We start from the raw sequence: 12,070 nt of genomic DNA on the forward strand, positions 1-12,070 counted from the left end.
TTGTCTCTCCTCTCAGGCTTCTTTGTGTTTAAACTTTTCTCTGTTCTTCTTGGAGGGTCTTTGTTTCTGATCGTCCGGGAAGTTTCGAGGTAATCCGCGCATCTTTTCCCGTCCCATGGCATTGCGGGCGGTGTTTGGCCAGGGGCAGCCCCTCACTGCCCCGTCACCTGGGCCCCTGTGACTGGCCAAGGCCCTGACTCCTCAGGGTATGCACATGCGTAACCTGGGCAGGCAGCTCTTCCCTCCGATTCCTGCGCCTGGCTCCTTCCTGTCATCCGGCTCCTCCCTGTGCTCTTGTGACCCTGCTCTTTTCTTCAGAGCACTGGTCTGACACCAGCAGATTCTGGCTTGTTTAATTGTATGTTGCTCCTCTCCTCACCGGATTTAGCGGGACCGTGACATACAGGTAAGAGCCTTGCTTTCTCAGATCCACAGTTTCCAGCATCCAGAACTGCACTTGGCACAGAGCAGGGGCTTAATATTTATGCATTGAGCAAACGAATGAATGAGACGCATGCGGTGGGCCATCAGCGCCTCCCCCGGGGGCCATTGCTGCATGTGGTCCCACCAAGGGGCACTCAAGGTGGCCTTGGCCACACCCACGAGGACCAAAATCTCACATGACAGCGATATCTCAGGAATTAAAGAGACTGGACCAAGGGGTACATGCCTCCCAGGCCCACAGAGGGCTGTGCTGGGCTGGGGGCTGAGCTCTGGACCCGCCCAGCTCGCTTCCGTCCAGCAGGCCTCTTCCGGACGGCTCCTGGCTCTGTACCTGTGGAGTGCTGTGCACCTGTGAGGCCGCCCTCCCGTGCTCGCTCTGGCCTTACCTTGCACAGGTGCTAAGGGCTCGTACACCACTCGGTAGCCCTGTAGAATGCCGTTCGCTGCCACTGGCTCACCCCATGAAACATTAAGTGTGGTGGAGGTTATTTCTGAGAACGCCAAAAAGCTGGGGATCCCAGGAGCTGCAAGAACAGAACATAAAGGAACTTTCACTAAAGCTCTTTGTAGACCATCTACACACGCCTCTGCCCCTGTGGAATAAACATGTCATTAGAAGCTGTTTTCAACTCGGTACAAGTCTACCTGCCGTCTGACGAAAAGGAGATTTATTGATCGTCTCTGAACTTCCCAGGTTCAGTCAGAAACTCAGGCCTCTGGAGAAGCGCAGGCAACACAAAGGAGCCCGAGAGACGCAATGACAAAGGCATAAAAATGAATACTAGATGGAAACAGACAATGAAAGGCAGATTGCTCCATTTTCTAGCGGCTGCTGGAGGGTTCTGGACGCGCGTGTCCTCGTCTGGGGAGGGGGCTCTGGGATGGCGGCAGGCTCTGCCCCAGGGGGCATGGAGGTCTCAGAGGGAGCCCCCTTCCCAGCCCTCACCTGAAATCCCACATGCACTCTGCTGCCTCAGAGTGTCCTCTCGTGGTCTGGAGAGCGGGAGGCCCTAAGGAGCTGTCCTGAGCGGGAGGACGGTAACACTGCCGCCGAAGGCCTGGCCTGTGGCCGCGCAGCACGCTGACCCTGCTCAGGCTGCCGCTCCTGCCTGGGCACCACGCGAGGCTGGGGCGGGAGTTGGGGCCTGCGTGGGGACTGTCTCCCCTCCACCCCAGCTCCTCTCGGTCTCAGGAGCGACCACTGCACTGGTACCCACTTGTGCCCCTCTCTGCCCTCCCTCGAGTCCTGGGGCCCTCGGGCCCTGCTGTGGCCCCTGCCCATGTGCCTCCAGCTCAGAGTCTACACACGGCCCATCTCAGGCTGCTGGACGAGTCCCACGCTGGTCAGGTACATCCATGGCAAGGGTGAAGCTCAGGAGACAGGAGATGAATTATTCGGGAGGGTGTCAGTTGGCTGAATACACAGAATGTCAAGGAGACCTGAGTGAGGTGGGTCTTTACCCCACGGACCCCCTACCTTCACTTGCCTGGCCAGACTCCCAGGACCCCACTAAGAGCTCTTAGCGCGCCCCGGGACCCCAGGCCAAGCGGCCACTCCTTGGGATACCTGATCAGCTTCACAGCGTCCTCCAGGCTGCACTGGAAGAATGGGGGACCCGCTCAGAACATACACTGGGCCCTACATATGGGAGCAAGGCCACAGCTGCGCCAGGGCTGGCAGCATAGCCCATTCAGCTCTCGGACCTGGTGTGGGCATGTGTTTGAGACAGCTGGCGAGCTGTTTCCAGGGGTGGTCTGTGGCCCCCAAACCCAGGGGAATGCCCAATACCGTGGCCTGGGCTCAGCCCACCAGGAGCTCACTGCCCAGGGCTCTGGGCATGCTAGCTGGTAACCCTGGTAAGAAGAAGTTCCGGAGGGAACTAGAATGGGTCCTGCTTGTTTGGAACGAGACCCAGGTGCAGACGCAAAGCCCTTTGTCCCTGCCCCGCCCCCCACGACCCGGGAGGGCTCTGGAGGAAAGTGTGCATTGCTCACACCCGGCTAACATTTACCGAGTAGGACCAGGTCCAGGCACGGCCCTGGGGGACCACGTGAGGCAAACTCGGACATTCTTGCCTATGCACAAGTGCCCAGCGACGCAGTGGGCTGAGCCTCACAGGGCAGGCAGAGCAAGGAGCTGTGCAAATGGGGAGAAACAGGGGCTGCTCTCAGACAGTGTGTGCGACAGAGGCCTTGGAAAAGGAACCGGGGCGCCTACCAGCCTGATGGGTGCGGCCCTGCCTGGGGCCGCTCTTGGGCCCGTCCCCGGCGGCATTGAAGGCGGAGATGCTGACCAGGTAGCGGGTGTGGCTGGTCAGGTTCTTCAGCTTCAGCACCGTGTCTGGCAGCAGCAGCACCTTCACCTTCTCCGTCTCGTTCTGGCTGTCTGCCTCCCAGTAGTAAATCTGTTAGAAAGAGCAGGAGCTTGCAGGCGGGCCACGGTTCGGGTGCCCCCACCCCCATCTGTTCCCAGCTGCCAGGAGCGATGAGCCCATGTGTGGAGCTGTGAGGTGGGAGGGGGTGGAGGGGAACCTTCTCCTGCAGAATTAGGGGTGGCGGGTGGGGGGCGGGCAGTGAGGTCAGCGCCAGGTGGAGCGACAGCCACGGCTGCTAATATGGTTTGGGGGGCTGGCGATTCGCATCTCTGAGTGGTCCATGTGGAGCCTGAGCAAGGCCGAAGTGAACAAAACGCTGCTCGGGGGCAGGGCTGAGGACGGACGTGACACTGCCCTTCAGCTTCTAGGAAAGTCCCCTTTCTTTTGCAGACCTAGCTCTGTTGGCACCTTCACACATGGCCTCTGCTCCTTTCCCCGGGCTTCTGGAGAGCGGGGAGACCACATGTCCAAGCTTGCTCCAGCCTGCGGGCAGACGCCCTGCTTCCCCTGAACTCCCACATTTGGGTCAAGGCCGACATCAGTCTTTGGTGAATGTGGGTCATTAAAACGAGGAAAAACAACATGGAGAAAAACCACGCTGGGCTTGGCACCGGTGGGACAGCCCCACGTTTCCCCTGGATCTCGTTCCCTCTCACTGAGTTTTCATGTGCTTTATGTCCAGGACGAAGGTTTGCAGAAGTTGCCAGAACTGCTTCCCTATCAGCTGGCCGAGAACCACTGCCCCGGGCAGTGCCAGCCAGGCTGCCCGAAGACAACCCTGATCCGTGGATCCCCTCTGGCCAGGCCATCAGAGCAGCTCGCCCATGCGTGAGAGGTGCCCAGAGCATCCGCCAGCTTCCTTGCCTCTCACACGCGTGTGTTGCACACGCTGGAGCTGCCCTGCTGGGTGAGGGAGGCTTATTTCCACCTGGCAGAGGCAGTCCAGCCTCTGCTCTCTGAACTGACCAAGCGAGGTCCTCTGCTCGAATCCTCCTCACCTGAGACCCATATCCAAGTTCAGTGTCTTTATCATTAAGGAAATTAGAAAACATATTTTGGACACACATAAATGGCACCTTGCCTCCGAGCTCACGAGCCTTTCCATTACCTCATTAATCACTGTAACAGCCCTGCCACGGAGGAAGGTATTTATTTTCATAAAACACCTACAAAAATAATTTTTAAATGGACATTTAATTGGTCCAATAGTCGTCAGGGTGGGTTAACCCATAGAATTTGATGACGGATCAACTTGGGCTCCCACAGAACAGACAAGGAAATTCATTCTGGTGAAGGATGGGGGATTTTCATGAAATAGCAGTGGGCTGTTTTCTCCAGGATGGTTTTAGTGGATCTCACGGGCTTCTGAGCTCACTCTGCAGCTCTGATCTGAGAGACAGACCACTGCAAGGGATAAACCAAGTCTCGGATTATTCCTCACCTGATACTCTTATTGGTCTGGCCTGCTGCCTTTCTTTTATCGAATCTTTGGAATATTTAACTAATGTGAAATCATAACATTTTAGTGTGGTGTTTCTCAAAGTCAGGTTCCTAAGAACCCCCCACCCCCAGGGAAACTTGTCAGAAATGCACATTCTTGAGCCTTACTCTGAACCTACTGAATCAAGAGATTCACGCAACGTTCAATAGAGACCCAAGGGCAGAGCTGGGATGGAGGAACTATTTTCTTCAGTGTGCTGTTTCACTGTCAGCAAAGATACTGGAGACTTCCAGAGCGGATGTGGGAGGAGGCTGGGCTCCCTGGCCAGGCCTGGGAGGGAGGGGGCACAAAGCCGCTGCAGAGTGAACCAGGCCCCCTCTTCCAGGCCAAGGGGAGAGGCTGGGCTAAGCCTGCTATAGCCTCTCAGTACGGCTCATAGCTCTGTGGGGTGTCTGTGGTGGGAACCGGAAGACCCAGTGAGCCGAGAGCGGCAGCATGGAGGGGCCTGGATTCCATCTGGGAATTCAGGCTACTCATCCTGGCATATGGCGACCTGGAAGAAAGAGCCAAACCGTGCGAGGGAGCATTGCCTTGTAGCCCTGGACGTTCCCGTTCTGGCTCTCGGGGGGCGGCGGGTCCCAGGTGACCTCCAGCTGGCTGGCCGTGAGCGGGCTCACCTGCACGTTCTGCGGGGCCATGGCCGGGGCTGGGGAGAGAGCAGGACAGGAGGGCAGCTGAGGAGTCTGATGACACGTGCGGGGCTCCTGACATGGAGACACTGTGGCCTGGACCACCCAGCCTTATGCCAGAGAACACTGTAAACCCTCCCCAGACTCATGTTTTTAAATGCATAAAACAAAATTTGGAGAATTACAAAGAAAACTGATCATACTGAGACTCAGCAGAGGGTCTGAAAACAAAGGCACGCTGCACACATCTACATGCTTCGTGATGAGACACAAAGCCAGCCTGAGGAGCTGCTCTAATGAGCGCGGTGACACTGACGTGGTCACGCGCGCAGGAGACTGAGGGAGGCATGACGTTTCTGACGGGCGTGGGGAGAAGGAAGCATCTGCGTCTCCATCACCAGTGCAGGAGTCTGCAGGCACATGGCTGGCCCTCCACGAGGGACGGAAGCACGGACCTCGCTGATCCCCGTTCCTCTGTGAGGTCCCTACCCCTTCCCTTCCACCCGGGGGACACTGTTAGGTGCTGTGTTGGTGTCAGCAGGGCCACACTGCATGAAAAGGGTGAAATATCACTGACGAGGACATCATGGCCGTCGCCTCCCCAGGTGGCCACTGGGAGGTGGGGCGTAGGAGAGAGAACGCATGTGCGCACTTCAGAGCATTTCTCCACGCTGGGTACTCTCGAAAGACAGTCTGCTCTGCCTGCTGGGACCCCTCCGTCCTCCCTGCTGGGCACTCCCTGTTGAAATCTGTGCTGAAATCAGGGCTGTCCTGGGGGCCTGGCTGCAGCAGACAGAGCATCAGCTGGGCCTTCACCTCCTGCAGCCAGGCCTGTGGCCCAGGAGCGCTGCCTTTTGACTCGAGTCTATTTACAGGCCATGAATGGAAACGATAAAACAGTCGCTATGGAGGGAGACAGGCCAGCACACGGCTCTCTGGGAGGCCTTCTCTGGAGAGAATGACCTTCTTAGTCACCCCCTCCCCACTTTCCCCTCCCTCCCCCCAACGTAGAATAAAATAGTAATTAACACCCACTCGGCCTGACACCAACTATTTATTTTGCTCTAACTGTGTGCTTCCCCTATTACGGCCGCCCACCCCGCCGTGAATGGAAATGCTAATAACCCACACCAGGTTGTTGTGACAGATGCTCAGCCTCATTATCAGAAACTCTTATTTACCGCTCCATTAAACAACAGAATCACACAAAAAAACAATTCAATCAAAACTAACTGGAGGAATTTTAACAGCCACATTAATAATCCAAAACATAAATAAAGTTAATGTCTTTTGCATGTTTGCCATCGGCAAGTCTATCCAAAATTACTGTCGTACAATTAAAATGTGAAAGGCAAAATTGAGCACGGCCATTACGCTGGTAGTGGGTTAGAACCGTCTGTGCATGGTCCCCCAACCCCACCCCAAAGTTTCCTTTTCAAAGGTGCTGCTGTAATAGAAACACGCTCCGGACGGACGGGCACGTCCATGGGAGCCAGTGGCATCCAGGAGCGGCAGGGGCACCCCCGGAATCCAGGGCCCACGTGCCCTGCACTGCATTTGGCATGTGCTGGGCGAAGTCCCTGGTCCCGTCCTTGCGGCTGAGCCACAAGCACTGCTGTCTCCACGCTGCGATGCTTTGGTGTACACACCAGCTATCCTGCAGCATGGCATTTTTTTGCCATAAAAAACCTGCAGGTGACAAGGACTTTTTTGATGATGACACAAGCAAGGAAGAGGAAAATATAAGTAAACACGGAGCAAAGCATATCGGTTTCAAGGCTTCTGTTTTGGGCTCCGGGTCTACGCTGGCAGCAGGAGCCTGAACTTTTAGGGAGGCACCGCTGTGTACAACCTGGGTCAAATTCTCGCCCGTCGTAAGGCGTGTTTGGTTGGAAACTGAAAGAGCGTCTGATGAGCCATTATCTCTCGTTTTCCTTCCTTAGCATTTGCGGTGTATGGAGAACGCTAATTTCAGATAAAAATGCTTTTTAAAATGCATGAAATTATTTTTAAGAAGCATTTGGCCCAGCAATCACTGGCCTTTGCTGATACCCAGCCTGCCTTCAAAGGTGAAGGCACAAAGCGGATTCCCTCTGGGTGTCTAATGTCAACACTGACGATGCTGTCACATGGCGGTTACACACAGTCCCCAGCGGGACCACTCCTGCCACCTGGCCGGGCGCCGCCATGTCGTGGGAGAGAGCTTGCAAGGCAGGGACAGAGAAACTATGGGCACTTGTACAGGCACCCTGCGCCTGACCGCGCTCGCGGACTCCAGAGATTTCTGGAATCTTCTGGGATTCTGCAAAGTGGGGTGCTATGGGCTAGTCGCTTGTGGGCAAGCCCCACATAGCAGTAAGGGCAGCACTTTGTCCATGTCGCTGGACCCCCTGGACAGGTTTACTGCCCCCGCCGTGGCCAGCACACATGTCACTGAGTAGCCGTCGGCACACAACGGCTGCCTGCCTCAGTCTTACTGTGCTGGTGAGTGGAGGGTCCTCCATGGCCCCCAGCTCCGTGTCTCATGACCCTGCAAACCTGGGCCCCTCCTCAGGGCCCTGCACTGTGGCCCTTCTCACACGAGTGTAAGACCCTCTGCTATGAGGTGAGGCAGCTGGACAGGCGCCAGTGCGCTCGAACCATGGAAAGAAAAGGAAAACATGTCCATAAAGACGTCTGGTAAACAAGCAGCGGCTTGAGAGAGCGTGGGAAACTTTCTGTGCTGCAGGACTTGTTAACTGCAGTGACAGTGTGTGTTTATCCATTCAGCCCGTCACTTGCTCGTTCAGAATACCCACTGCCCTCGGTGGGAGGGTCGTCCATCCAACCTGCAGACAGTCCCGCTCCTGAGGGAGAGTCGCACGCCTCCCCCCATCCTAGTTTGGCCCTTAGCAGGGGAGCAGTAGTGACACGTGGGCAGCAGTGACATGGGCCACTTCCTGGCAGATGCTTCCAGAGGGTTCCGTGGTCCGCTACCTCCTCTTCCCACTACACAAGAGCAGCGGGCCCCACATGGGCTGGGCCCTCAGTCCGTGTCTTGGAAAGAAGACAACAGGAAGCGGGAGAGACGTAGTAGCTGAACTTGCAGGACAGGGAATGTGAGGGGCAAATACACGTTGGGTGTTTAAGCAACTGGGATTCGGCAGTCATCTGTTGCCACAGCATGACTTTGCTGGAATTTTCCTGAGTATCAACAGGGCCCCAGGCTTCGGGCTGAGGGGTGGGTGGATACGAAGAGGTAAAAGACAAGTTTAACATGACAGAGAAATCACAATAATCACAATTCAGGGTTGAATGTGAGGACGGGTTCAAAGAGCCAGGAGAGGTCATTTCTGGCTGGGGGATGTGGGGTTTTTCCCGGAAAATAGTACATCCGGCTGTTGGTTAAATAACGGGAGAAGTAGCAGGTGACAATGAGAGGGCAGAGTAGGAGGCAGGAAGGGAAGGGGTGAGCCAGCGGGATGTCAGTGGGGTTACATCAGACAGGTGGTCGTCCTGGTGCCAGAGCTGACGGAGGCCCCGCCGGGCACCCACACACACACCATGTTAGGGTTCCACTTTCACTTTTTGTGACCCAGTGATTTATTATTTGGGTAGAGCAAGTTTTTAACAAGTAATCTGAGGATCATTGTTTATGTTTCAATATAATGAAATAATATTTTTTATATGATTAAAAAAATTCTACATTCATCAGTACACTTTAATTATATCAACATTTCTCTGGTCAAACACTTTCTGATCTCCTGTTGAAGTAAACAGGAAATAGAATTCTCTAATGTAATTTACCTTCTCAGCAAACTTTGCCAACACATCTGCTCCCCTAAGCAGGATACCTGGAGGCAGACTCCAGGTCTGGGTAATTACGTGGCCTCTGGGGCCTTCTCCATACACACGGGAGCTTTAATGGATCAGAGGGCTTTAGCTTAGCAGGGCATAAGTCAGTGGGGAGACAGCGACCACTGACTCAGTGCAGGAAAGCAAGGAGGGGCAGAATCTCAATAGCTGAGCCTGAAAACACTAAGGCCTGGCTTCTGGGCCGGCGCACAGTCCCCTGAAAGAAAGACTAGTGAGTCACTGCCCTTCCGAACAGGACATCTGACGCCCAGGCACCCCAGACAGCCAGGCAACCCTGAGCCCCATTCTCAGGACCTCCGGGTCTGTAAATGAGCCATTAATCTGACCCTAATTTTTAACAGAGCTGACAACAGACAGTTCAGAGTGAGAAATATCTGACAAATCAGTAATGAACCTGAGGGACATGGTCACCCTTCTCTAAGCTAAAGCCCATCTCTCTGGAAACCTACAGGAGTTATGAAGGCAAAAGCAAGTGGTGGTAATATCTAGTTTGCCAGCTGCTGGAATCCTAGCGACCCACCAGTGGGATGTGAATGACAGTGCTGACCACGATATTGAGGGTGCTTTCTTCATGCCAGGTAACCAGGTAACTCTTCCAACCCATTCTCTGGGTTCATACTATCCTCACAACCCTAAGGTGGACGCTAGTCTTTGCCTCCATTACACAGACGGGAAGATTGAGGCCCAGAGGCATTAAGTAACCTGCCCAAGTTACTTAGCTAGTATGTGATTTTTGATTCACACTCCAACCCAGCAGCCTGGCTCCCAGCAGAGCCTCCCTCACAGCAAGATTCTGGGGCAGGCAGGGGCTTTAAGGCCATGGTCGTGGATTCAGGGAGCAGCCTCAGACCACCACATCTCACTCCTGTTGCCGTGCGTTCCTTTGCGCTCCAAGCCCCCAGTCTCGCCTCTCACCACCTCACTGTGGAGCCAGAACCAAAAACGACTCTAAGGAAGCTTAACAAGAAAAGTCAGGAAACTGGTCACAAAAACCGTTTTTTTTTTTGTTTTTTTTTAAATAAATGCTTTGTGTTCCAGACTATAGACACTGTAGATGGGAGGTCTTGGGAAAGGCCCTAGACAGCAATTTCTAAGATCTGGGTTCAGCCTGTGGGCCTCAGGCCACTGTTCAATTGCTCTGAGCCTCAGCTTCATTGTTTTTAAAGAGAAGAAAACACCAAGGTGAAGGATTTCTGAGATGAAATGAGTTGTGGCGAGCAAGGAGCAGACGCTCAAGGGGATGAGTTCAGCACACGAGTTGGGGGCTCACTGGCCAGTGAATTGCCCAGGGGGGTGGGTGGGCACCAGTCCCAGGGGGCCTTGTACTCATGGAGAGTATAAGGAATTATATCACTGCGTGCTGACAGGCTCCCTTATGAACTAAGAGCAGCAAAGGGGAGGCACGGGCACTCTGTCTGCCACAGCCTTGGATGTGGGCATCGTGGATCGTGGAGAGGGCTCCATCAACCCACCTCCTGGGACTCACAGCCCCGGGGAATCCCCTCCTCCGAATGGGCTAGACAAGTGAGTGGCTTCTGACCAGTAGAGTATGGCAAACGTGGTGGGTGGCAGCACTGTGACTAGGTCGCAGGAGACCAAGCCTTCTTTGTAGTGCCCCCTCCAGCGGGCTCTCTCCTGCCTTCGCACTTGCTAAGGAAGCCATGCTGCAGGATGCTCTATGGAGAGGCCCACATGGCAAGGAACTCAGGGAGGCCTCGGTCCAACAGCCCAGGAAACTGAGTCCTGCCAGATACTATGTCAGTGAGCTTAGGAATGACCCTTCCCTGGTCCAGCCTTCAGGGAGATGGCAGCCCTCACTGACCCCTTGGGACAGACCCAAAGCAGAGGCCCAATTAAGCTGTGTCCTGATTTCCATAGACACTGTGAGGTCACAAGTGTATGTTGTGTTAAGCAGCTAAGTTGGGCTAATTTGTTATGCGGCAGTAGCTGACTTGTACATTCCTGTCTGCTCATCCTGCAAAGTTCAGCTCCTGGCCTTCTGCAGGAGGCCCCACACCCTGTGGAGCTGGCCCTGGAGAGCTCAGCCCCTTTGGGGTCTCATTCCAGGCCATACCCCTATGACCAGAGTGCGCTCCTCAGGGGTCTCTCCCCCTTCAGGGCCTGCAGGCTGAACAACTAGGTGCTGCGTGACAAGCCCTTGGCCCATAGCCAGTACGGGAAACCAGACTCCCTAGAGGATTTGCATAGGACTCGGACACTGGGTTGTGTGACATGTGGGTCCCTTCCAAATATTCTCCATAACCTTCTTATGTTGATGGAAACAGTTTATCAATAATGTCATGTATTGACCCACATTTCCTGGCTTCCATGTCTGCTGGGAAAGGTGATTAACCAGATGAGGGGGCAGGTGAACACACAGGGCACCAGAGGGACGCCGGACTTGGGGACAGGATGCTCATGTGGCTGGAACAACACAGGGAGGGTACAGAGCGAGGCTGGAGGTGACCCCAGAAGGGGTCGAGTGCAGATTTTATTTTTCCCTCTACAGACAATGGGGATCCACAGAGGGGTTGAAAGAGAAAGCGACAGGAAGAATCTCTCTGGCAGCAGTGTGAGGATGGGTGGGGATGGTGATTCTAGAGGTTTCCATGAACCTCTGCTAGAGGGGCTGGGGTTTCAGCTCACACTGGGGGAGGCCCTTGTCCCTCCTTCTGTCCCAGCATTAATGAGGCCACATCAGGGCCGTTCTCTTTCTCTCTCGCGCCTCCCAGGGGACATGTCTGACTGTACTGGGAACTTAGCCCTGCGAGCACCCGAGTTCTTGGAGCATCCGCTCCTGTCACTCCTGCCTCAGGCCTCGTCCCCTCACCCCGCTCAGCACCCCGCCCCAAGTGTGCTTGTAGAGAGCTTTCAACTCAACAGGGCTTCCCCAGCAGGCCTCACGGAGAGGGGGTCCTGGGATAAGGGGTGCTGGAGAGAGAGCCTGGCAGAGGCAGCAAAGGGCCACAACTCTGGCTGGTGCTGCGAGGGGACGGCAGACCTGCTCTCACGTGTGCGCTGCCCGCGGGTCAGGCCACCGACAGCGCAGTGGAGGCTCCACTGCAGGGTCCGGGTCTGAAGTCCTTGGCAACTGGCTCACAGAGTGTTTGCGTCAAGGGAGCCCCTGAGGGGCCCTCAGCTTCAGATTCAGAGAATCTCTGAGCGTCACCTACTCATCTGGGAAACAGAGACAGCTATTCCCACCTGGCACACAGCAGTCTGTCAACAGACGTCCATTCAACAGTTCGTGACCACCTAGGTGTAAT

General features: G+C 55.1%; 1 protein-coding gene across 1 annotated transcript in view; it reads right to left on the reverse strand.

Annotated features, from left to right (window-relative positions):
• SDK1 (sidekick cell adhesion molecule 1) overlaps positions 1-12,070 on the reverse strand; it is a 687,292-nt gene that overhangs the window by 39,013 nt on the left and 636,209 nt on the right. Inside the window, exons 36-38 of the mRNA XM_088798792.1 lie at positions 4,851-4,966; positions 2,663-2,849; positions 831-968 (exon numbers count right to left, since the gene is read on the reverse strand). Of these exons, the coding sequence (XP_088654918.1) occupies positions 831-968; positions 2,663-2,849; positions 4,851-4,966 (441 nt within the window). The remainder of the gene's footprint in view (positions 1-830; positions 969-2,662; positions 2,850-4,850; positions 4,967-12,070) is intronic.

The sequence above is a fragment of the Rhinolophus sinicus genome, chromosome 5 (assembly GCF_057876585.1).
Source record: "Rhinolophus sinicus isolate RSI-liver-muscle chromosome 5, RSI-T2T, whole genome shotgun sequence".
Lineage (NCBI taxonomy): Eukaryota > Metazoa > Chordata > Mammalia > Chiroptera > Rhinolophidae > Rhinolophus > Rhinolophus sinicus.